The 27,347-nt window shown below is 40.1% G+C and overlaps 1 protein-coding gene across 1 annotated transcript in view; it reads left to right on the forward strand.

Annotated features, from left to right (window-relative positions):
- Positions 1-27,347, forward strand: part of SGK1 (serum/glucocorticoid regulated kinase 1) — a 109,368-nt gene that overhangs the window by 35,147 nt on the left and 46,874 nt on the right. Inside the window, exon 2 of the mRNA XM_044917491.1 lies at positions 7,625-7,840. Within this exon, the coding sequence (XP_044773426.1) occupies positions 7,625-7,840 (216 nt within the window). The remainder of the gene's footprint in view (positions 1-7,624; positions 7,841-27,347) is intronic.

Below are 27,347 nucleotides of genomic sequence, written 5' to 3' on the forward strand. Positions count from 1 at the left end.
TGAATTCCTGAGCTTTTTCTATTTAAAACTTGATGGGGTAGGGTCTGGTGAGTGCCTCAACAGGGAGGAAGAGGAAGGGGATTTTATATTTGTGGAGCTGGAAGTATAGGGCAAGGGCCTTATTTGGTGTTGAATTCTCCGAGAACTTGCTGGGGTAGGTGGGGGGCCGGCTGGCAGCTGTATGAGAAGAGGGAGCCCTGGGTGCTGCCCACTTGAGCAGCGTCATGGAGAAGGATGGAACTATGTGTGTCTTCTCTTTCCTTCCTCTTCTCCCAGTCCCCCTGGCCACCCTCCCCCAGACACGGCCTGGGGAAACACCAGGTTAGACACTGAGAATCTAGAACAGGATGTAAGTACTTTGGTCAATGCTGAGAGAAGAGGACTGGGAAATCCCAAGGGCAAATGGCACAGGAGAATGGGGAATTCCAAAAGCTACTCAGTCTTCTCAGGGAGCTTGGCCTGGGGAGGTACTGCTGTGTGAGGGAAACAGTTACATAGAGTGTATTTATCACCTAATGGAGGATGGTAGCAAAGCACGTTAAGAACTATAAATGAATACTGTTGTCAAAAATAATCAAGCAATTCCTATTTTTATTGCCTACTATTTGTAAGACCATATGCCAGCCTCTGGAGAATTAAAAAAAGCCTAAGAAGCTGTTCTCACCCTTATGGTCCAGTTGGAAAGATGACATAGGCATAATAACAACCAATGAGCATAAAAGTTCCAAGGTTTGGGGTGCCTGGGTGGCTCACTCAGTTAAGCGTCTACCTTCTGCTCAGGTCATGGTCATGATCCTGGGGTCCTGGGATCAAGCCCTGCATCAGGCTCCCTGCTCAGCAGGGAGTCTGTGTCTCCTCCCTCTGCCCCCCCATTCTCTCTCCCTCTCTCTCCCCTGTTCTCTCTCTCTCTCAAATAAAATCTTAAAAAAAAATTCTAAGGTTTCATGTAAGCAAATAATAAACACCACAGATATTCACAGGAAAGAAAACTGTGATGACCCATATAGATCGGGTGAATAAATCAGATTATTACCACTGACCTTTTTTTTTTTTAATTAAGATTTTATTTATTTATTTGAGAGAGAATGAGAGAGAGCACATGAGAGGGGGGAGGGTCAGAGGGAGAAGCAGACTCCCTGCCGAGCAGGGAGCCCGATGCGGGACTCGATCCAGGGACTCCAGGATCATGACCTGAGCCGAAGGCAGTCGCTTAATCAACTGAGCCACCCAGGCGCCCTACCACTGACCTTTTATTATGTCACTGTTATATATTTTTTTAAAGAAACCTATATATATATATTTTTTAAGATTTTATTTATTTGACAGAGAGAGACACGGCGAGAGAGGGAACACAAGCAGGGGGAGTGGGAGAGGGAGAAGCAGGCTCCCCGCGGAGCAGGGAGCCCGATGCGGGGCTGGATCCCAGGACCCTGAGATCATGACCTGAGCCGAAGGCAGACACTTAATGACTGAGCCACCCAGGCGCCCTCACTGTTATATTTTAAGAGCCAAGCTGTGAAGCCCCCTCAGGCACCAATATAAGAGGGATTTGCTTCCAGGAGTCTTCTCCTGACTTACATTAATGTCATAACCAGCCCACTGGCAGGCACCTTCTGGAAAAGAAGGAGGTATGGAGGTCCCTTTTTATAACCAATTGAATTATCCAAATAATTCCCAATAGAAAACTCGATTGACTGTATCCAAATTGAAAGTAATTGTGGCATTATAGGAACAAAGTCAGTTTTCTCTGATAAAAACACACGCCCCTCCTGGAAACTGCAGAGCTGTGTCCAATGTCAACGTCACTTGGATTTTAAGGAAAGCACAGCTCTTCACTCCCAGAAAACAAAAGCAATGAGACAAGAATCACAAAGAAGTACTTGAACACCCTATAGGTTTTCTGCATCGGTTGATATCATAATCAGCTAAACCATTTTAAATTAAGAGTAATATCTGTTTACTATTACATAATAGGAAAAAAAACCACAAATGGAAAATCCCTAGAAGCTGGCTAATAATTTCTTTAATCACATCTGACAATTTTCTAGTCTGAGGGATTATTGCTTTGGGATACCTTTTTTTTTTTTTCCTTCAAATAAAGAAATTAATAAAACCAGGGCACACCGGATTTAACAAAGAGATTGGATTAAGATCTTATGTAAACCCTGTTGAGTAAGAGTAGCTGTACGGTTAAATGGCAGGGCCTTACTCTTTCACCCCGATGTCTCGAGAGAGAATTGCTTCGGAAAAAAAGTCGGAGGCAGTTGAGGGAATTCTGGCTTCGTTCAGGGTAAGGAGGACGTCTCACCCTGGCCTATGTCTGTTGACAAGGCTCTCCCCCAACGGTTGCTGCGTGGCTCGGGATAAAACCAGGGCCCAGGGGGCCGAGGAGCCCGGGCTGCGCCTCACATCCGGGCATTCACTTGTCTCACACACGCAGCTGCCACCGCCTTCCCAGAGCCATTGTGACTGGTCTCTGAGGAGCTCCCAGAGCCCCTCACGGCAGCTACTCCCCCCGTCCCCCCCCCCCCCGCTGAGCCTGAGGGGACACAATAGGCCAGTTGGAGCGCCACCCCCCTGAGGGGCAGAGGCAGTGGGGCTCCCCTCCGCGGTTTTGGAGGGCACCTTGCCCGACGCCGAGGCCTGGGGGAGAGCCCCGCACGATCACTCACCACCCAGCCACTCTGGAGATCGAGTGAACATCATAAGCCGAGTCCTCAATCGGGCCTGTAAAAACCACTTGGGAGGCTACAAAGCCAACACAGTTTGTGAAGGAGTAGCCTGGAAGGCACATGGTGAAGTCAGAATAAGGACCCAGCCAAAGGAGATAAAGCATTTCAAGAGCTATAGCAGGTCGTGAGTGACAGCAATAGTCCCACAAAACGGATCACTGTACCTATTTTTGTAACACCTTTCTCCCTGGTGCTTCTGGAAAAATGGAATATTTCTAAATTTCCCTCGCCACATTCTCTGGAGAGAGAGAGAGAGAGAGAGAATATCATGTAACCATGTCCCTAAGACTCAGAATGGGTTAATTTCTTGAAGGTTATTCGGAACCCTGGGGCTTTCTAAGGAAATAGCACCCCTACCCAAACCTCGCCCTCCTGGAATGTGTTAAGGCACAAAACACATACCTGCTCTTAGAAGACTTGAGTAAATCACATGTTTCAGTAAGTTTAAGTGAAATATAATAGATTCTAATATTCAAAGCCCCTTACCTTACAGAAATATATGAGCTTAACCCCTAGCTCCAGGCAAGTCATTGGGTCTTTTCCCCCAGAAGACTTCAGGGGAAGATGGTTGTTTGTTTCCAGTCTCCATGTTTGCAGCTTGAATCTTTCCTCTGAAATTCAGACTTGATGGTCCAGGTGCCTATCTGATAGCTCACTTTGATGTCCTAAAGCCTAGCACCTCGGAAGTCTTTACTGTAAAGCTGCCTGCCTTCTCAGGGAGGCCTTCCTTTCTCATAAAATTACGGTAGAGCCCTCCCACCTCCAGTGATCCTGATCGATCCTCTCTGCTTCATTTACTACCTTACATACTATAATTCACTTACTCATTTTATTAAATAAATAATTTATGCCCTTAATAAATAAATTTATTCCCTTAGCCATAACTCAAACTCCGTAAGGGAAGGTTTCGAGAATGGCTAGGTTATGCCTGACATACAGTTGGTCGTCAATAAAGAATGATGAACGAGGGGCACCTGGTGACTCAGTCGGTTAAGCATCCAACACATGGTTTCAGCTCAGGTCATGATCTCAGGGTCGTGAGATTGAGCCCCGGGTCAGGCTCTGTGCTGAGCGCAGAGTCTGCTGGAGATGCTCTCTCTCCCTCTCCCTCTGCCCCTCCCGGCGCTGGTGTGGGCTCTCTCTCTTTCTCTCTCTTTAAATAAATGAAATCTTTAAAAGAAAAAAAAAAGAATGATGAATGAATGAATGAAAGTTAAAATGTTGAGAGCATTAGATTGTTTTTTGAAGAAGTTAGAAGATGAGGCTCCTGAGTGGCTCAGTCCGTTAAGCGTCTGTCTTTGGCTCGGGCCACGGTCTCAGGGTCCTGGGATCAAGTCCCACATCGGGCTCCCTGTCAGCGGGGAGTCTGTTTCTCCCTCTGCCCCTCCCCCTACTCCTTCTCTCTCTCTCTCTCTCTCGCTTTCTCTCAAATGAAGTCTTAAAAAAAAAAAAGAAAAGAAAAAGTTAGAAGAGATCAAATCATTTTATTTCTACTTCATGGAATTCTAGTTCGTACTTAATTCTACCTGGTAGAATAACTTCAGGGGGGTGCCGCCTGGGTGACTCAGTTGGTTGAGCATCCAACTCTTGATTTCAGCTTGTGTCCTGGTCTCTTGGTTATGGGATGGAGCCCAGCATTGGGCATGGTGTTCAGCACAGGAGTCTGCTTGAGATTCTCTCCCTCCCTCTGCCTCTGCCCCTCCCCCTGCTCATGCGCTCTCTCGCACTCTCTCTCTCTCCCTCAAAATAAATAAATAAAATCTTAAAAAAAAAAAAAAGAAATAACTTCAGGGGTCAAGTGGTGACCTTAAAGGTGTGAGGTCTATTTGACTAGGGTTTTGTTTGACAGCCTTGTTTATTTGTTTGCTTGGGGTGTTTTTGTTTTGTTTTTAAATTTAATTGCACTCCCCGTTTGCCATAGTCCCTACTGCTCCCTATGTTCATACACTGGTCCTAGGGTTTTACACATTTCCTGTTCCTGACAGCCTCTGAAGACACTGAGTTTGACAGCTTCTACCCTGGTAGAAATTGGTTCAATGAATTGCTTAAACCATTAGGTATAGTTTTAACCACATAATAATTTACAGTGTGTCTTTGGGCAAATTACTAGTATCTTTGGGTCTCTTCCAACTCTGAAATTCTATAAAGACATCTATTGGTTATTTGACAGCATATGCTCAAGGTCATCTGAACTATTTTGGGTAATTCTTAGCTGGGCATCAAATGAAATGACAATCCTGTATGTGATTCTTAGTCCCAGTGATTTCTAATATACAACAGATCACTTAAGTTTATAGATCAATGTATACTTTGAATTGAGATATAATGTCTCTAAATTCTCATCCTTTGGTAAAACCAGTTTGTTTTTTCTATAACATAATGAAAACTTAGGTTCAGTCACATGGACATTCTTCCATTATAAATTGAATAATGGTAAGACAGTATTGCATAAGATTTACTCTAAATAACGTGGTCCATAAATTTAAGATTTACATTTCAAAATACCAAAATTCTTAATCAGTCAGGCCATATAAATTCATTTGAAGATAAATCTTTTTCAAATTCCATTCGTAGAAACCCCAAAGTTAAATCTACTTGGCAAAAGAGACATTGAAAGTAAGCCAGAATAAAAGATTGAATTTAAAATACAAGGTTGGCAACTAATCAAGAATGGTCACCAGACTTCAAGCTCAAAACCTTCTGAATAAGAGTAATAAAAAACATTTTCCATCTCTAATGAAATTTAGTACTTTTTAGATTGATCAAAAACACATTTAGTCTTGGGGCGCCTGGGTGGCTCAGTCGTTGGGCACCTGCCTTCGGCTCAGGTCATGATCCCAGGGTCCTGGGATCGAGCCCCACATCAGGCTCCCTGCTCCATGGGAAGCCTGCTTCTCCCTCTCCCACTCCCCCTGCTTGTGTTCCCTCTCTCGCTGTGTCTCTCTCAGTCAAATAAATAAATAAATAAATCTTAAAAAAAAACAACACACATTTGGTCTTAACATCAGGAAAAGAGATTCTATTGTAGTCTCAAACTTGTAGAGTTTCATTTAGACTTTCATTAATGAATCAAATAAACACTTTGAATATACCTACTAATATGTTAATGGTACCCTGGAGTGCAAGAAATACTGAAGGATACCTCCCAAATATTAACATTTGGATGGTAAACTCAAAAAGATATTTTAAATGGCTACTGAAAAGAGTACCCTATAAATAAAGCAATTAAAAGACACATATGTAACCAAAGGAAGAAATATGATGATTTTAACTGAGATTCTTATAAACTTTAAAAGAAATTATTCTTGGGGCGCCTGGGTGGCTTGGTCATTAAGCGTCTGCCTTCAGCTCAGGTCATAATCCCAGGGTCCTGGGATGGGTCCTGGGATGGATGCATCTGGCTCCCTGCTAGGCGGGGAGCCTGCTTCTCCCTCTTCCACTCCCCCTGCTTGCGTTCCTGCTCTCACTATCTCTCACTCTGTCAAATAAATACATAAAATCTTAAAAAAAAAAAGAAATTATTTTTTGAAAAATTACACTGTAAAAAGAAGGAAAACTAAAACACCTGTAATCAATGAATATAAGAATGAATATAACAGTTTTTATTTTGCCTGTTACTTTCTTGCTTTGTCTGTAGGTAGTACATATATTTTTACATTTGTAATTATAGTGATTGAACAATTCTGTATTTGGCTTTTTTTTCATATAATTATGTTCTAAGCATTTCCCATATTGCCAGAGTCTTCATATTTATTATTAGTGATAGCATAACATTCCATCAAATTGCTCAAGTCTTCCTTTGCTATTGCAATTTTAGTTTCTTCTCAGTCTATTCTTAAAATATTTAATTGTAACATTACTATAATTCAGTACTGTCATTTTATTTCTTTGTTCTTTTGGTATATGCTGATTTCACTAATTGGGTTAAATCCTCAGGAGTTTCAAAGATCATGGAGACACACGTTAAATCAAGATACATTTCAAGCATTCAGTGACCACAAGTCTTATAGTGCTGTGATGCTTGTTAAAAGTCCATTCTCATAAAGGAATAGATTCTGGATTCAAGGTGACTGCTCAATACCAGCACTGTGTCTTGGGAAAATTTGCTTCAGCTCTCTGTGCCTTTGTTTTCCCATCTGTAAAATGGGATTAGTAATACTAAAATTGTTCTGAGGATTAAACAAGACAATGGGTGTCAAACATTTACAACAATGCCTTTTATATTTAAAATGCTATAGAAATAATATCCCTTTTCATATTAGAAAAGCTTTATATATTATCTGTGCCTTACAGGAATTCTACATGTAAACAAAACAAGTGGTGAATTTTTAAATTTTAAAAACAACTCTGAGATAATTTCTTAACCAGAAGTAACTTCTTTTATAATCAAGTTTTTGCAACAGTGAAATATATGTCAGTTCATTTAGCAGCAATTGGGTCCTAAGCTAGCAATCGTAGGTTAGTGTTTCCTCCAGTAAGAATAACTAGCAATTCGTCTAAGACATTTGTGAATCATTCTGTCAGCACAATCGTAATAGTAAGAGTAAAAGTAAAATAGTCACCATCTACTGAACACTATGTGCCAGGCAAAACAATTGGGCATTTAAAAACATTGTAAAATCTTCATGACAACCTGGGAGGAAATATTATTATCCCAATCATTCCCAGACAGGGAGACAGACTTGGCGAGATGAAATGACCAGCCAAAACCCACACATGCCTAAAAAGCGATTGGTCCTAATTGACCCATTTGGATTGTATTAAGACTTGAAAGATGGAGAAGTCATGAGACTGAGTTCTCCCTTTATGAGTATCCATCCACCAAGTTTCCCACTGGAGTTCCATTAAACATCACAGGAGGTAAAATGTATTTTCTCCTTTGTATGTTGTAGGTACGAAGATGGATCAAAAGCCCAATGGTCAGTGTGGACAAGCATCAGAGTCCCAGCCTGAAGTATACAGGCCCCTCAGTCATGCACATCCCTCCAGGAGAGCCAGATTTTGAGTCTTCCTTGTGTCCAACATGCCTGGGAGACCACGCTTTCCAAAGAGGTGTTCTCCCTCAGGAGAAAGAGTCATGTTCATGGGAAACTCAATCCGGGTGTGAAGTAAGTTCATTTTCCTCTGGATCCATTACCCTGAAAGGATTCTAGGCCTTTGTTTTTCTTGTATGCATACCACAGTATGCCAAAAAAACAAAAACCAAAACCAAACATATTTAATACACATGTATAAAGCTTCTGAGGAAGATACAGAATGTGACATTTGCTAGCCCACTGTACTAAATTTGGGGGGTGGAGGGGAAGGGGAGAGGGAGAACCTCAAGCAGGCTCCATACCCAGCATGGAGCCTGATGTGGGGCTTGATTCCACAACCCTGAGATCATGACCTGAGCTGAAATCAAGAGTCAGATGCTCAACTGACTGAGCCACCCAGCCATCCCAGTACTAATTTTTCTTAATAGCCTTTATTAGAAAAATTTTAGCTTCACAGCAAAATTGAATGGAAGGTATAGAGATTTCCCATGTACTCCCTGCCCCCACACAAATATAGCCTCTTCCACTCTCAACACTCCTCACCAGAGTGGTGTATCTGTGCCAACTGAGGAACCTATGTTGACACGTCATCACCCAAAGACCATAGTTTGTATTAGGGTTTGCTGTTGGTGTTAAGTTTGGACAAATTTATAATGACATGTCTCCATTTTTAGAGTATCATATAGGGCAGTTTCACTGCCCTAAAAATCCTCTGTACTCTCCCTGTTCATCCCTCCCCTCTCCTATACCCTGGCAACCATTGACCTTTTCACTCTTCACGGTTTTGCCTTTTCCAGAGTTGGAATATAGTTGGAATCATACAGTATGCTGCACTGACTTTAATGCTGTTCCAAGACTGATACAACCATATTTTGGCCAACTAGAAATCCTTCATAAGTTGTTTGATCACACAGAGATCAATTCTTATATAATGCAAAAAATATATCATAACCATCATCGACAGGTTTGTAGCCTTCACTGAAGTATTTATCTCAATCTGATTTGACCCACAAGAGAGCACTATATCAACCCATATTTCACTATTTTTCCCAGAGTACTCATATTATTTCCTATATACTCAGATTTTTCACTAAGACTTAATTTACCCTACTCCGCCAAGAGTTTTGTTTATTGTTTTTCAATTTTGTTAATCCAAGGAAGCCAGATAACTGACTTATCTTGCAGGTTCTAAGATTTCAAAAATTTAAGATTGTATTTTTCACTTATAACTCAGTTAGGCTTATATTTATTTTGACTTTTTAAACCCTTAGATTAAATGCTTATGTTATTTTTATCATCTTATTAACATAAAACCACAAATTAGGAAGACAGTACATGTTATTACAAAGTATAATTAATTGCAAATCATCTACCAATACATTATTTTAGAACAGTGCATTATAAGATGATAAATGTTAATAATTCCTTCCGGCTTTTTGTTTTTCCTGAAGGAAATGTTTTCCAGAGATAAAGGAATCATTTTAGCTGCTAAAAATGCTTGAGTCTGAGTTCAACTCTAGGATATGCGATGTCTCAGAATCTGTTTCCTGCCTACTTTCTAAGGTTACTGGAAATATCAAATGAGATAACACATGTAAACTATTTCATAACCTAGAAAGTGTCATGCAAATAGAAATCATTATTACTTAGCTTGCTGATTTACGTAGTAGCTAAGCCTATGAATCTGTAACACTAAATTAGACCTCCATGACTAGGTTAGCACTTTGCTGATCTATGGACATTTGCCATGGCGCATTTGTTGTTTAGCTAGACACTGGCTCAACTCCAGGTTGACCATAGAAGGGAATAAATAGATTTTAAATGCAAGGATTGGCAAACTTTTTCTGCAAAGGGCCAGAGAGTAAATGTCTTAGCTTTGCAGGCCATTCAGTCACTGTCATTTCTGTTCAGCTCTGCCCTGTAGGGAAAGCAGCCATAGATAATATACAAATGAATGGGCCCAACTGTGTTCAAATAAAAGTTTTTATTTACAAAAACATGTGGCTGGTCCACCAGCCTTAGTTTGCAGACTTTTAGACTCTTAGAGTCGAAAAGAATTTGCCAACTCCTTAGAGTCTAAAGAACTATTCATAACTTAGAGGTAGAAAGAGGGCTCTAGAAATCCTACACAGAGCACAAAGGCCTAGTACTAAATGTTTACTTGAGGGCCTGGTATATGGCCCATTTGTTAGCAGCTAGGGATAGATTAATGAATAAATGGAATTCCATATAAGAGGAAACAATAAACAAAGAGCTGGAAGGAATTTAAGGCAACACTGTGATTCATCCTTTTACTTTATCTGGAATAATAGGTGAATCATTCTCTGATTTACAATGGATAAACTGGCTCTGACTTTGCTGAGCTTTTTTCTTAAGGTCACCACAAATCAAGAAGACACTTGATATGTTAACAATTTAACAATGAACCTACATTTTGGGTTCCTATTGGGATTAAACCATGAGACAGTTCCTTGAGAAGGCACCTCTGCCCTTTCAGGAAGTGGCCTTGTGTGATAAGATGGAGAGGCTGTTAGATACACGGGCCTAGTAGCAAAGACTCTTAATTTTTTCCTCTGACAACTCCTGATGTGGATAATTTTAAGCAAGTCATTAATTCATCCTTCCCCTTCAGTGTTCCCTCCTATGAAAATTGAGATTATTCACTCTCGCCATCTGGTCTTTCCTGGGTTTTTTAAGTAATTTGAGGATGAGATGGGGTTTTTTAAATATTTTGTAAGTGTCAACTTACCTGCAAATAGTGTGCTGGAGTCAAGCAACCCACATTCTGATGCCAGCTTTGCCACAGTCAATATACAAACTCGAGCAAGTCACAAAACCTCTCAAACATATGATGAGCCTAACCCAATTAACTCTAAAGCCCTTTTTAGTCTGAAATCCTACAGTTGGAATTTGATGATCTATAAATGAAAATAAACTCTGTACCTGGCATGAAAAGATAAAACATAGAAAATGCGGTAAGAATGTTTTAAATAAAATAAGAGAGCACATCGAATGCTAGTCCTTTAAGAATATGGGGGTGGGGGGTGGGTTCTGACTTTAAAAATAGTACATTCTAGGGCGCCTGGGTGGCTCAGTCGGTTGAGCGACTGCCTTTGGCTCAGGTCATGATCCCAGGGTCCTGGGATCGAGTCCCACATCAGGCTCCCTGCTCTGCCGGGAGCCTGCTTCTCCCTCTCCCACTCCCCCTGCTTGTGTTCCCTCTCTCGCTGTGTCTCTCTCTGTTAAATAAATAAATAAAATCTTTAAAAATAGTACATTCTAGGGGCACCTGGGTGGCTCAGTTGGTTAAGTGTCCGACTTTTGATTTTAGCTTAGGTCATGATCTCAGGGTTATGGGATCGAGCCCCATGTGGGGCTCCACACTGAGCGTGGAGCCTACTTAAGATCCTCTCTCTCTGTGCCCCTTCCCCCCACTCATGCATGCACTCTCTCTCTCTCCCGAAAAATAATAATAATTCAAAAAATAGTACATTCTAAATGCTACTTTTAATGTCCAAAACTTGGTAAGAGTTGTATTGCAGCTAGTTTGTGCCAGACTTTGCCAATAGTCTAGTTAGTGGCTTATAAACATGTTTCTCCCATGGAAGAAACTAGGATATATGTATTGCCAATAAGTCACCCAGAAGAATAACAATATTGTGATGTTACTAGTAGTGCTGTCTAAAATGGACTGTTTACACATTAAACAGACCTTTATGGAAATGGGATGGTAAGATGATAACACTGAGCTCTGCAAGCTATTACGAGTAATACATGCTAGTGGAACTCAAGCTGTAGCATTTCAGTCTGAAATCAACTTTTGGGCCATAAAGAAATGGAAACCAAAGTAGCTCTTCAATGGGTGCATGCTGACTAAACATATTCACAGACTGTTCTGTACCATCTCTCTCACAGCACCTTCAACATCCAGATCAACTAAGCTGGAAGGAAAGGAAGGGACTGTTTTAGAATAGGGATAGGGAAGGAAATCTAGAATAAAGGAAAGCATAGAACTGTTCAAGAAGGCAGCCTAAGCATAAAATGTCCTCTCTCCTTCCTGCCTTAAATGACAGGAAAACACACACACATACGCACACATTTTAATTTATAATAGTGCTAGAAAACAAGGTATGCCATTGTATAAATGAGAGACAATTAAGAATCTCTGAAAAACAGAAGGCAGGTAGGATTATGAAGTCCATGAGGAAACCACAGTCCAAAAGGGTCACATCAAAGAACCACTCCAACAGATGGGAACACGGAAAGGACTCTGTAAGTTGGAAAATAAAGATGTTCTGGGCAAGGTCTAATAAAAGGAATGTAGTTTTAGCAATATAAATTTTAGACAAAATACAATCTAAGACAAAAAAATTTCAACAAAACAAAGAGGAATATTTCACATTGATGAAAGATATCTGCCAAGAAGATAAAACATTCACAAACCTGGGGCACCTGAGTCACTCAGTTAGTTAAATGTCTGACTCTTGATTTCGGCTCAGGTCATGATCTCAGGGTCATGATCTCAGGCTTGTGAGATTAAGCCCCACGTCAGGCTCTGTTCTTAATGGGGAGTCTGCTTGAGATTCTCTTTCTCCCTCTGCCCCCCCCCCACATACATGCTCACTCTCTCTCTCTCTCTCTCAAATAATAAATAAATAAATCTTAAAAAAAAAATTCACAAACCTTTTTGTACTTAACTACACAATGTGGAGGTCTTTAAAACAACCACTAATAGAAATACAAGAAAAATTAGTTGATTCGTGTCATGGAAATTTTTATCATACTTCTAGAGTCTTTCAAGAAGACTAAAAATATGTAAGGGTAGAGGATTTTAATAAAACAATTAACCAAATATGATTTATGTGGAAATTTGTATCTAATAAACAAAGAAAACACATTATTTTAAGCATACATGGAACAATTGCATAAACTGACCAAGAATTAGATCATGAAGCATATCTCATCAAATTCCAAAAAGCAGAAATCACACAGGCCACACGAGCTGATTATAATCTGGTAAAATTAGAAACTAACAACAACACGAGAGCCAACTGCCATCCCCGGCCAATCCTTTCACCTAGAATCCACAAACACCCTACTATTAACTCTGGGTTTACTTAGAAAACGAAAAAAGGAAATTAAAATCGTTTAAGTGCTTATTCCACCACCAAGAAAATGCAAAATGAAACGATGAGATTGTATTTCCTTTTAATCCATCAGATTGTCAAAGGGTTGAAAAGATGGATAATGTCATAATAGTAAAAATATGGGCCAAATGCTGCTGGTAGAAGTTTTTTGGCAATGTTCCTCTATTAAAAATTTTAAGATCTCATACCTTTTAGTTTAGCAAATCTATGTGTCCACATCTAATACATTCTCGCTTATATAATACTGGGGATGGGTACAATGATAACCATTGTGATGTTGGAGATGGTAAAAAAAAAAAAAAAAAACGGGGGTGGGGGAAAATCTGCAGGTAACAAAACTGTAAACTCAGAGGGAATTGTTGATTATGGCATCTCCATATTGCAGAACAGTATGCAGCAGTTAAAAATGATGTCCATATGTACTGATATATCCCAACTTATATTAAGTTAGGAAAGCAATTTGAAGGTGAATATATATATATAGCATTAGCATTGTCACATTTCTTTTAAACATGATATTTTTCTCTCAATGTGTATGTATGTGTGTATCTATGAATGTTTATGTGCACACATGTTTGTATGTTTGTGTGTAAAAATGCAAGTAAAAAGATCTGGAAGTATGTTCATCAAACTGAACTGATGATTACCCCTTCCGGGGATTAGAATCGAGAAGTAATGAGGTGGGGAAAAATAGTCAAGAAGGACTTCAGCTTTGTCTCTACTGGCTGAGTTTTTCAAGACCATCATAATATATTACCTGTGGGTTTGGGGAAAATGCCATGCCCACCAGGAGACTCACTTGTAGAAAGTAAATAGTTACAACTCAGTCCTATTGGTTGAAAGTCAGGCACCACCACAAAGATGGTTTCCAACTGTAAGACCATTGCATCTGGAAATGGACAATGCATGATCTTTATGCTTCCACAGCACCTTGCTTATACTTCTGTTTGTCAGTTATGCTGCCCTGCCCTGTGTGATGTCTTTATGTGTGTCCATTTATTCTCTACGCTCCTCGCAGTCATCACATCTAATTCTTGTTCATTTTCCTGTCTCCTCCAGACCTTGTGTACGTGCTGTAAGGTTGATGTGTTCTTTTTTTCTCTTTGCCGTTATTAGCTGAAATTGAAATTTTGTTCATGAAAGTGTTTTGAACATGAAAAGGAGAGATTAAGGCTGAAAAGTCTGCAGCCCATGCTGGCTGGAAATCATGTGCATTCCAGAGGCACTGCATGGCCAGGGCTCATGGCTGATTCTCATTAAGCTTGTCCTCTCCTATGGGATCTATTTGGCAGAGTGAGGATTTCCTCAGACTCCTCTGTCTTCCAACTGAAGGAAGCTTGAAAGCTGCTTAGTCAGCGACCAACAGCTGAAGCCAGGGCACCACGCACTGTTTTTAAGGCCCTAGTGAAGTCAATCCTCCGGAAGGAGCCAGCCAAGTTAATAACTTGGAGAAGTTATTAACACGTTACTACAGACACAAGAATTAACATTGGGTCTTTGCCATGATGAAATGTAAGGTCACTTCCTCTTCTTCCTCCTCAGCGATTCACCAGAGACAATAATAGAAGGCACTTCTAATTAAGCAGACTACCCTGTTCTGGGAGGGAGTCGGCCCCCAGAGGCTTGTTCAGTGTCTGAGACACCTTACCTCCATCTGTTAGGCTACCACAGCCCAAGAAGCACACCGTTGCCATTTTATTTCCTCTCAAAATTGTTGAGCTGTTTCTTTGAAGCCCAGGAAGTTCAGTACCAAGTGGTCACTGAGCAATAGTTTCCACGCTGACTTATTTTCATATCGCCTTGAGTTTTTCTGATCCTTCTTAAGAGGAGGCTATAAAAAATATACTTAAATCATCCAGATGGCTTTATAGATTTCTGGCTTCTTTCAATTTACATAGTAAAAAAAAAAATTTTTTTTTATGAAGGCTTCTAGGGAATAAAATAATAGTGGTTCTATTGCCCTCTTCCCCCAGTTTTCTGCTCTTGGCATGACATATTATGGCCTCTGAAGGATGTATGGCAATTTCTAGGCTTATCACTCATAATGGTTCTTGTTCTGCACCAAATTTTACGCCATGTAATCCTTGAGAAAGCACTCATCACATAAAACAAAAGATGAGACTGCTAAGGGGGTAGGGGGGACAAGAAAAAGCCCCCCTTTTTATTGCTCTGTATATGTAGAATGTAGTGGAGTAGATGACATTCTATCCAGAAATCCTGAGCTCTACATCCAGCTCTGCCTCTGGCAGGTCACAGGACCATAGGCATGTTCGCATGTTACTTGATCATCTGAGGCTCTCCTGCAAGCCCTGAAGAAGAAAACAGTGCTGCCCACCTCACAGGACCGATGAGAGGATGGGGAGCAAATGAGCTCTTAAGAAAAACAAAAATAAAACCATAGGCAGGAACACGTGGGTGGCTAGACATTTAAGCGCTGGACTCTTGGTTTCGGTTCAGGTTGAAACTCAGGGTCCAGAGATCGAGCCCCGTGTGGGGCTCTGCTTTAAGCAGGAAGTTGGCTTGAGATTCTCTCTCCTTCTCCCTCTGCCCCTCCTGCTTGTGCATTCTCCCCACCCCCCTCAAAATAGACAAATAAATCTTTAGGAAAAAAAAATGTAAGCAGCATTTGAAATATTATTAGTTGGCAAACACATCTAAGTGTAATAAAAGCTGAAAAGACTTTAAAACAAGTAAATTAGTCTTAAGCAAAACATTCATCACATTTTCAAGCTTTCCTCATTAATAATAATAATAAAATACTACCTGGAAAATAATATGTCTTAGGAAACATTAAAAATGACTCAGTAAGTTGCCCTCTTAAGATAGTGAAAATTCCTATAATTACTATTGTCATTATATATCTGAAATTATTATTCTAGTACTGAGGCAGAATTAGAAGGTAGCTCCCCACCCCCCCCAAAAAAAAAACCTTCAAATTCTTTTCACCAAAAAGGCGACATTTTAAAAATTGTTTATTTCGGGCGCCTGGGTGGCTCAGTTGGTTAAGCGACTGCTTTCGGCTCAGGTCATGATCCTGGAGTCCCGGGATCGAGTCCCGCATCGGGCTCCCTGCTCGGCGGGGAGTCTGCTTCTCCCTCTGACCCTCCTCCCTCTCATGCTCTCTGTATCTCATTCTCTCTGTCTCAAATAAATAAATAAAATCTTAAAAAAAAATAAATAAAAAATAAAAAAAATAAAAATTGTTTATTTCAGGCAGGGGTATATAAAATAGAGGAAACTCTATTGGTTTCTCTTTGAAGTTTTCAATATTTTTTCCTTTTGTTCTACAGTAATTTGAAATGTCCTAAGTGACTTCTAATTCAAGCAATTCTCTTTGGCCAAGAGCCAAAGGAAAGATTGCCTTGTCATCCAAAGCTTCTGCTAAGAGCTATTGGCTGGCCGAAATACCCATTTTTGGGTTTTATGTCTTTTAATATGAGTCCACCTCTTTTCTAACTTTTCCCCACGATTTTCAAAATTCAGGTAAGAATTATTATAGCAGCATTGTTGAGATGTTTAAAAATAATTCCATTTTCTTTGTATACCAGCTATGTTTTGGTTAGTGTTCTCCCTCAGCTCCCTCCCCGCCCCCCGCTCCCCGCGTACTTACCTTGTACCTGGTTGTTGTCATAGTGACTATGTGATAGTGAAGCTGTCATTTTCTCACTTAGCATTCATTGGAAATATGTATATGTTGTCACGTAAGTTTAATAACTATCATTATGGTTAACATCACCTCAAATTTATATCATTCTATGTAACCATCTACCTCCTGTTAGTACTTTCATGTTATTAATTTTTTTTCTCTTTTTGATAAGGCTGCAAGTGATTTTTTTCCCCTCAATTTGAATAACCTTGGGATAAAGCGAACCTTGGTATAAATCCCCAGTAATAGAGTTTGAAAATAATTATGGTGCCTGTCAAAATACTTCTGAGACCAATTTAGAAAGAGCTGAGTCAATCCAGCATTATATGAACAAAGCTACCCAGTCCACTAGCACACCTTCCCTTGAAGGTAGTGGCATGTTTTAATTTTTGTTACTTTAGTTAAATGATACTTCAGTGATGGGATATGCATTTCCTTGATTACCAAAAAAATTAAGGAATTTTTCCATTTTAAAATTTATGACTTGTAATTCATCATGGGAATGATTTCATTCTATCCTTGCCTCTTTCTCTGTTGCAATTTTGTGTTCATTTTCATCGAGTTAAATGAATTCTTTCTATGTAGATCCAAATTCTCTCAATCCTATCTGTGGCAGATTTTTTTCTCCCAGTCTGAGTCTTGATTATTACATTCTCAAAAAATGAACCCGGTCTGCTTTTTGGACCATGAGAGGAAATGTCTATGTTCGCTTCAAGCTAAGATAGGCACACCCTCTTCCTTCAGAAAAGGTACTGAGCAGGGCCCTGTTGCCAGCAGAAGGATTGCATGTGAAAAAATGCCAGGTCCAAGGTGAGTATGGCTTTCTGCCTGTGCTATGTGTACATTTCGTATCTGGCCAGACAGCTCGATAACCAGGAGGCAGGCTCCTCCTCGTCCAAGTGTACTTCTGTGTTTTCAGTCCATGTTTCCAGGGTTCTTAGAGCCAGGAGGCCACCTCCATCCAATTCAGTGCTGCCTTTCTCACCCAGAGACAAGAACCAGAGCTCTGGAGGAGAATTCTGCCAGGACCCAGGACATAGGTGGAGGCAGCGCGGACTCCATGTCTCTCACGCTCCCCTCTAGGCACCGACCGAAGTACTGTTTATCCACAACTTGGCACACGCTTCTGCTGTGTTTAAAGACATGATTCAAGGCACCAAAGTTAAATTTGAGAGATGAACCTTTGGAGTAAAATCAGTTTCTGCCTGCACTCATAGCTCACTTCATTTTATGACCCATGCTCTCCTAGGAGTTACGTCCTAACAGTACACCTCCTTCCCAGGTGGTAAGTCTGGAAAGGGATAAGGGAATCCATCCAGGCTGTTTAGGACATAAAGTATTCCAGGAAAGTTCCTCCCTGCCTTCTCCTGGAAATCTCTAGCCAGTGCTTACTGGCTTACCCTTGGGTTGGAGCGTATTTTGTTGGCTCTTGTTGTATGTAACCAAATCTTTCCTTCTTCTAATTAAACTTACTCCTTTCAGTATAGTCCTTCCCAGAAACCATAAGGCTATTTTCCACTAAAATAATATCCCTTCTTAGTAGTTTGAGACTTCGAAAATTTTAAAAGAAGACTTTTTATAAACTACTAGAAGTCTACAAGCAAGAGCAAAATTTAAGGAAATAAAGCAAAGTTTAACGGTATGCCATTTGATTTTTTGCCATTATTTCTTTTTTTTCTCAAGGTTTATGCTATATTTTCCCTGGATTACTTATTGAAATGATAGAATTTAATCTATTAAGTAGCATCCCTGTAGTGTAAACTACTCCATAAAGAACAAATTAAACAAGAAATGAACAATTTGGGGAAAAGATTTAATGATAATTTCTTAAAACAGTGTCACAATTCTAAAAATTACCTTTGGGAACCTGAAAATACTCTTCTTACAAACCTTTTAAAGAAAAAGGAAGTAAAAGTGATTAATATCACCTTGATACTTCCTATTCATATAAAGTAAATTGCTCCTCGTTCATTCTGCTTACAGAGAACCTCAGATGAATACTTAAATGTGCCAAAACATGCATTGGCCCATGGTATTCAGGATGAATAAATCATTTTATTTTCACTTGTCACTAATGTTAGAGCCCCTTGTCTTCGTGAGCTAGTAAGTGAATCAATCTATTTCTAGGCAAGACTCTAGCAAAGATCAATTTGGGTGACATCATCTCTTGAGAAAATCATCACAACCAGCCGAGTACACCAATATTATGTAAGCGACTCAGCTCTATTCCATAAGAAGATTAAACTTTTCTTATCGACCTTGAGTAGTAGACTTTGGCATAAGAACCTGTTAAAACTCCCTTTGAAGTCAGGCCAAACTCCACAGCTTGCTGTCTATAAGTTTAGTTTACTTTTCCAGTGTCCATCAGCCTTGATAACTGTATATACATAATTCTATTCTGAAATCACTCTTCTCTCTTACTCTGGTAGGTGTTTTCCCTTTGACTTGATTATAAAATAACCATTTCAGGAGATTCACCTAGATTTCTATTTGAGGGAAAATGCAAGAATTCAACAGCTCTGGATGGGTTAGATATGTAGCAGACAGGTGGCTCCCTAGTTAAGTAATAGGGAGCGGGGGTTATAAGTCTTTATAGATTAGAAAATGCTAAATGCATTACCTTAGTGGTACCAAAAAAAAGAAAAGAAATTAATGACCCTCAGAGTTCTCTTTTTGCCTTTAGAATTGTATGTACCAGCTACACTGAGTTATTTTTAAAGCAATCAATCTGATACCAGCATGAAAGCAGACCTTTCAGGTAGTAACCACCTATGCAAAATGGTGACAGGGACAGGAGAATGCCAAATCCCCTCCCAGCCCATGACAGAGCCTTGGTTTGCTCTCTCAGCTAGTGTTTGTTGAGAGTTTCTATTATAGGCCAGACAGTTAAAGTATCCCATGCAGTGATTCCAGGAGAGGGGGGAAATATTGACAAGTAACCAGGCAGTCATAATCACTGGGATACATTCCACAGGGGAAGGTATGGACTGCACATAAGAGGGTCCCATAGCTAACTACATGGGGATCAATGAAGGCTTCCCAACGGAAGAGTAATTTCAACTAAGAGGTGAAGGATGAGTGAATTAGTGAGGTAGGAAAGGATGGGGATAAGAAGCCCAGGCAGATGAGACAAATAACCAAACATCTGGAGGACTGAAGTAACCTAGTATAATTAAAGCAAGGAAAATAAAGCTGAACTGGAAAACAAGAATCCAGGTCATTAAAGCTTTTCACAAGGTATTTAAAATAACTTATATACTATCCTCTGGGAAACAAAAGTCCACTTAAATGTTTCAATCACAATAGTGTTATCATTAGGCATAAAGAATGAATAGGAGAGAGTCAGATTCCATAAATTCTTCCTTTAGAGATTTATGGCCTAGGATTAAGGTTTATGGCTCTGACCCTGTTAAGGATAAATGGGCTTGAGATTTAATACAATAAGCTTGGTTCTTGTTTTGTAAAGAGAAACAAGGATTTCAGATTGGGGAAAGGGTGATACTAACCAAAAAGGTCTCATTACTGAAATGGGGGAAAAAATGCTTTAAAAAGAGGGTCAGAACCCATGAACAAACTTTGTTGTTTGCTACATTTGTCATTATTTAGTGACTAAAGAGAAAAGGTAAAATTAGGATGTAGAATTGAAAAGCTTCAAAGAGGATGGCAGTTGAAGGGAGAGGGGGGAATACAGAGAGAGAGGAAACATTTTGGGTGTGATACCAACGATCACAGGCTATATACTGCATTTGGTGTTTGACTTGAGAAATCCCACAGCCTCTTGGAGAGGCAGGGCCTATGGAGATCAGAGTCAGGGAGTTCTGTCTGGTAGGATTGCTTGTCCATGAATAAGCAAAAAGCTGTAAATGGTGGGAGAGAACAGGTGTCCCTAAGGTGCGTCTGCTTAGGTGTCACCAGTCTTTGTATGGGGAGATAATATTATCGACCTTGTATCAATGTTGAGTGTGGTCTGAGCTACATTTCCTAGCATTAAAGACTAGATTTGTACTGATCGGTTTATATTCTCTCACCTAATCTCACCATAGACTAATAGAACAATTTTTCAATAGACTTGGAGGGTTAGTTTAACGGACCTCCCCTGGGCTTGAACAAGAGGCCTTGGCCTTTAGCACAATGCTCTCATCGACTATACTAATCAGACCCATGGCTTTGGATAGAAGCAAAGGGGAAACAAAAATAACAGAATTTGAAGAAATGCTTTTTTGAGTGATTTCTAGCCCCTGAAGAATGCAGAAGCTCCAATTTTCTTCATAATTGAAATCCTAACAGCTGTAAGAACGCGACTGTTTATCAAACATGCAAGTAGAAGTCATAAGACTTTAGTTCATGGATTAAGTCTAAAAGCTATAGCGCTTTCATGAAGGCTCATAATGGATTGGTAATGGTTATTATGGATGATGATGTTTATTTAGACAAGTTAGAAATACCAAGTTCAAAAGATGTTTAAAGCAAAAATGGCGTAGACCATTTCACAAATGCACAGACTGAAATTATCTATAATTTCAGTGAATGGCATAAATTGTATGACATAGAGTTGGCTCTGGCTTTCATTTTCATGGTAAGGACAGCTTGTAAATCAGTGACATGACTCATGGGTCTCAGGCATAGTGCATCAGTCTAGCACCTGCTTTCCCAATCCATCAAGTTACATTTCATATCCAAACACAAATAACCAGATTATTAACCTCAGTCATCAAAATTAATCTTTCAGTATGGAAAGGATGTGCATGTTTAAGCTAATAGGGTTCACTTCCTCCTTGTGGTATATCCCATGCTCTTAATTCAGTGCTATTTCTCTTTGTTGAACATCTCAGAGGTCAATGCTATTTTGGGTTCTGTGTTTGTGGCTTTGTGTGGGCCATACATAGGTAAATTTTACAGAAGGCCACAGCAGGTGTGACTTAGAACTGAGGCCATGTGACAAGCAGCAACATGCTGCCTAACCTCACTTTGGGGAAATCCAAGCTCCGAAGTGGCCACACAGGATGTTTCATCAACAGAGGGATTTTCCTCTCCACTCTGGGACACATTGCTTCCTTCCTCTTCCTTAACTCGGCAGTACAAAAATTCTCAAGGCAGGTAACAATTTGCCCTGTCACGGGTGACCGCATTGGAGGATGGGGTGGGTAGGGATAGAGAATGGGGAGTAGTTCAGGTTCTGGGGTTTGAAAGGGACCGTAAGAACAAACCTGAAACACACTGGTCAGCCCATCATGTCTCTGGGCTTGCTACTTGATATTACCCAACACTAAAAAAAAAAAAAGATCACTGGCCTACATATGCATCAAGCATCATTTTGGAGTTAGATCTCGGTTGAAAGCCCAGCTCTAACACCATCTGTGTCTTAGAGTTTCCCTGTCTGTAAATTGATAATAATACAAACTAAACAGGGTTTCTGTGAGGTTTCAGTGAGAGAATGTATGGACATTTACTTCATTTCTCTCTGCTTCCATCCTCCCCCAAACTCCATCTTAGTTTCCCAAGCCTAAGAAAAATCAAACAGGCTTGCACAGTGAAATTCTATGATTCCGGATCACAGGTAATGTGCCCATCTACTACTTTTATTCACCTTATAATTTGTATCTATTGGATACTAGCCTTATTAATCATAAGTTTACGTCCTATGCCTTTTTGTTCAGCAAAAAAAAAAAACAATTAAAAGAGAAAGTAGAGATCACAAAGCAAGGGCATGACTGAATGAACTTCTGTCAGTGTGACTTCTAAAGAACAAGTGAGCTTTTTATTAGTCAAGATATTAGGTCAACTTAATTCCAGTCTCAGGTGTTACGTCTGCTTTCCGAATCTCTTGAGCTAAACTAGTGAGAAAACTGGAGGAAAGATCTTCAAGTGTGCCCTCTCTCTAGGGCAAAATCTTTAGGATTCCCACCCGCAATTCTCAAGGTTGTATGTCCCCTAAAGACCTACTATTGACAGAACCACACAGATTATTTGCCCAGTCCACACTGTGACCTGAAAGGTTCTCACGGAAAAATAATTCCATTGGCATTTTATCCCATGGAACTGCAGCAACCCCACCCCCCCACACACCCCCCACCCCGGAAGGGCAGATTCTCTGTAGTATCTCAGAAGGCGTCTCAGGCAGGTGTGTCCTTATCTTTAATTGCAGGAGATAATTGCTGCCTGGAAGACAAAACTATTATGGCCTAAAACATAAATAAAACCACAGCTCCTAGAGTTTTGTATTGTTGTTTAGAATTTTCTCAAATTTGATTTTATTATTTTAAACCTTATTCTCATCAAGACAATTATTTTCCCCTATAAAGCTAAAAATGGAATCGAGTATGAAAAACATAAATAAAAATTATCTATACATTGATGAGCAACATCTTGAGCTTTCTGAGAATATGCCAGGCAGTACAATTCCTTTGTGCAGCGTTAGTGAATAATATAGATAAAAAAAAAGTCACTAGCGATCGAGTTTCTTCAAGGACTGTACTTTAAAACTGTAAATTACCATACAAATAACAAGGCTGTAAATTGGTATGTAATGAATTGCCCCAGTTATACTTTTATAATTTACTTTTAATATGCCTCCATTCAAGCAATTTAGAAGTAAAACTTAGTCATTAGTGTATTAAAGATGGCATAGATTCTTGAGTATTCTCAGATTAATTCATTAGAATCGATTCTGTGTTTCTGACATCAGAAGGCAGAAGCTAAATAGGGAAATGTATTGATGACAATGCTTTTAAGTATTTTTTATTTGGAAGGCATTGAGGATCTTTTTGAGGTTTTTCCTCACTAGTTGAAATATCTGTTCAGACTGCCACTGTATAATCTAGACTACCGTTCTGAACATACAAAAAAGTCTAAAGGTTTGAAGGGTAATAAAGTGACATTAGATACATTTCACGTGGTCAAAACAGCCCCACCACTGGCCCAGATCACCTATTTCCCCTCACTCTCACGCCTTACTGCAAAATCTCATTTCAACATCAACCGTCCATCCTGTTGGCCACCACGTTCCTCAAACATTACTCCTGCTCAAACTCTGGGAGTCCTGAGTACGAGCACTGGGCAACCACTGCAACTCACTCAGGCCCTTCTCTGGTTTATCCTTTTTCTCACCCAGCATCACCACGAGCCCCCTGGCTTCCCCATTCTACAGCGTCCTCTGGGACTGCTGTCAGTAAACTCCATTGAATCAAAAACCTCCCCCTGGCCTCTCCTCTTGTTCTATGAGATCGGGGTATGTGCCACATATTAAATAGTGTTTGTGGGCCAAGTGTGTTTTGAAAAAGCCAGGTGACGTGTCTTAGAGACTTCATTTGGGCCATGTGCTCTGAATCCCGAGGAGGGAAGAGCCTGAGCTTCCCCACATACACTGGACCCAAAACCTTTCTTAAAGAAACATCTTTAGGAAAATGCTGCCTTAGCTGAAATTCGGCTTTGTACTGAAGGTGACACATCTCCGCCACCCTCAAACATAAATGGCTTCTTCTCCAGCTCCCTCTATCTGGAGGCCAAAGGGCTTGGTGGGTACTCTCTAACTTAGCCTTCAAGAACTTCACCAGCTCTACTGAGCCATGCCCTTGATGGTCATCACCTACTAACCTCCAAGACCCTTCTTCCTCTTCTTTAATCACTTTGGTGCCTGATGTAACAATTTTCCTCTTACTCTTTCACGAACAGTCATTCAGGGCAAACCCAGTATTCACACTCACAAGCCAGCTAACAGTACCAACAACAATGACACTGATGATCACTAATGTGTCATTCTTGAATATCTACTATAAACTAAGTATCTTAACGCTTGACATGCATTATCTCATTTAATCTCTCCAAGTATCTCCTCCCTGGCTGATGCTGCCGTGCCCTATTCCTTCATCATGCCCTTCCACACATTGCCTTGCACGGCTGCTCCTGGTCATGCAGACATCATCATTCTCTGCTGAAGCTGCCTGTCTGCCGGACATTCCTACAGTGTGCTTACTGCAGGGTGGACCCCACAACTGGGCATAGTTTGTACGTAGCTTAGAGCAAGGGTGACACTGGCTGAATTTGCTGGCAGGTTTATAAAACACATTTATAACCATTTGAGAGGTCATCTTTGGCTGCAGCCTTCTTCCCAACGATCTGAGGCCATCGAGCAACATGCCCTCTCTCCTAGACGCAGCTTCAAACGTTTGCTGTCATTTCTTGCTCCTCAGTAGTCCTTTCTCTGTGTGCCCGGCATATATTCTGTAAAATCACAAGCTGATGAGATGTTAAGATCAGAAGGGGCCATAAAATTCATACATCCCAACCCCCCCCCCCCCATCTTACCGATAAAGAACTGAGGCCTGGAGAAGCCCGTAAACTGACATTATCCTCAGAAATTGCCGAAAGATTAGATAAAGATAACAGAATTTGCTTATTCCTTTTCAAAAAGGGATTTATTTTTGTTGAATATATCCTTGATGACTTCTTATCTGCCAGGTTGTCATGATTTTAGATCCAAGTCTGTTAGTAAACATTCTGCGCACATATATTTCTCTTAATCACTCACTAATTGAGAAGCCGATGTGCTGTCAGAGGGAAATAGGGCCGACTGCTTTTCATAGCAGCACAATGAGGTTCTTTCTGTTTGGTGGGACATTTGGTTCAGATTTCCTTTGCACCAGATGGTTGTCCCCCAAAGGCCCCAAAGCTCCTGGGATCATTAGGATTCCAGATGTGTTTGCTACTGTTGATCTGGGGTGATGTGACCGCACTCTCCTCCTGCCAAGTATGTATTCAGCTGTTAGACTGAATTCAGAAATGTTCATTGGCATGCTTCTAATATATTTGATAGTTTTCATTTTTAATTTTGATCCTCCAAATAGGCATTATCCAGGAAAGATATTTACGGTATATTGATACAGTAGTCCAAAACCTCACCATATGAAGAGTGTATTCTAGGACCATACTGGTGAACATCTGAGACCATCTAATTCCAGGCCGCAGAGTTCCAAGGCGTCTCCTTTCTTGATGCATTGAACTTGTTCTGAATCCAATTATACTCTCCATTTTGCAAAATAACTCATTTCGTGTATTTGACAGTAGAATGTACTTTGATACTGGGGGAAAAAAGTGTTTTTACTTTAATGTACTCCAGATTGGAGACCCTTATTAAGGCCGGTCTGCTTTATTTCCCAGCTGTGCTAATTAAAAGCACTAATTATTGCCATGTCAGTATCTCAGGATCATCTTTTGATGCATGAAAGTTGGAGGGAATTAAAAAAAAACTGACTGATTTTGGGAATCATGTGAGAAAATATTCTTTAAAATTTTTTTTTTTAAAGTTTTTATGTCAATTCATTTGATTTGGTTCCTACTTCTTTAGTCTCAAATCTGTTCTGGATTTCTGCCATGTGGAAAATAGTTGCCAGAATCCCCTTCCTTTATATAGCAGTTAGTGTAATTAATGCTGAAAGGGGGCTTACCTCACTCCTGATGTTAATAGGCTTCTCAAAAGCAGTTTTCGTATCTAATACTTGTAACTTGTGAAGGAATTAATAAACCAGATTCCCACGATCCTCCCTGCCATCTAAAGTCAGGGATTCTCTAAGACCTTATGGTCACTTTCCTAATTCATAAATCAACCCATTTCTTGCTCTCATGAGAAAAAATCCAGGTGTGCTTGGGCTGGAAGTAAGCTATTTACTTTTCTAGGCAGAGGGTGGGAGAATGGAAGAAAGATTATCTTTCCAGCTGGAAGGCAATCCTTTCCCAGAGGTACAGATAATCTCTTTGAAGAGTTTCTAGACTCCAGAACAATTAAACTCTAAAAAAAGAATTATTAGGTCATGTAAATTGAAGGAACCGTCATACTGGGAAATAAGATTTCTATTCACAGTTTTACTGGTGCAAAATTTTGTGTTATGTGAATTATTTACAGCATAGTTTTCTCTGTGGCAGGTTTATTCTGATTTAGATCCTCTGGGACTGCAAACACATAACTTATTTACTCCCTTCAGTGTACCTTTGCTTGAGAGAAGAGATTATTTAGTGGCAAGCTGTTTCAGTGGAGTCAGACTATGTAATAGGATAGAAAAAAAAACAAAAAGCTAGGAGAAAACAAAACAGTAGAGAAGCTCCTTCCTAAACAAAATATAGATAAATGAAATGAGTTTATTTTATTAAAATAAGGCCAATGAAAATGTCGGTGGGCTGTGTAAGGAAACTGAAAATAGCCGCAGGGCCTTCTACCTTCAGAGTTAATAGCCTTCTGATTTTTGAGAAGGCGAGCATTGTAACTTAGCAGGTAGTAAACCATTCCATTCTGCCACTAATGTAATCATCTCAAAAACCTTGAACAGTCAATGCTTAGCCCAAGTCTATTTCAGATATTTGAGTTGCTGGCAAACTGCCCCAAAATACTCATCTCTTAATGATTTTTTAAAAATCACTTCTCTTAGGCTACGGATGAAAACAACAAACTCTGGGGATGAAATATAGAAGCAATTATAGGAAGAGAAAGTACCTAATAGTATGCAAAATGTGCGAGAACTGAGTCATATGTAAAATTTTTTAACTTCTTTGCTCTTAATTTCTGGTTCCTGGAATCCCTTCTTCGTAACTGACTCACAGTCTATTTTGAACAAACCTGGCAGTACTACACCCCTTTCACGATAGATTAAAATTCATACCGAAAAGTCAGAGAATGATGGGATAATCAGGTAGTACTGACTGAGGAGCCTCGCACCCATGCAACCCTGTGCGGAACACTAAGCATATGGCTTTCAGGTTGAGGCTGACCTAAACTCTCCACGTTTTGTAGTTATGT

This window comes from Neomonachus schauinslandi, chromosome 8 (genome assembly GCF_002201575.2).
Source record: "Neomonachus schauinslandi chromosome 8, ASM220157v2, whole genome shotgun sequence".
In the NCBI taxonomy this organism is placed as follows: Eukaryota; Metazoa; Chordata; class Mammalia; order Carnivora; family Phocidae; genus Neomonachus; species Neomonachus schauinslandi.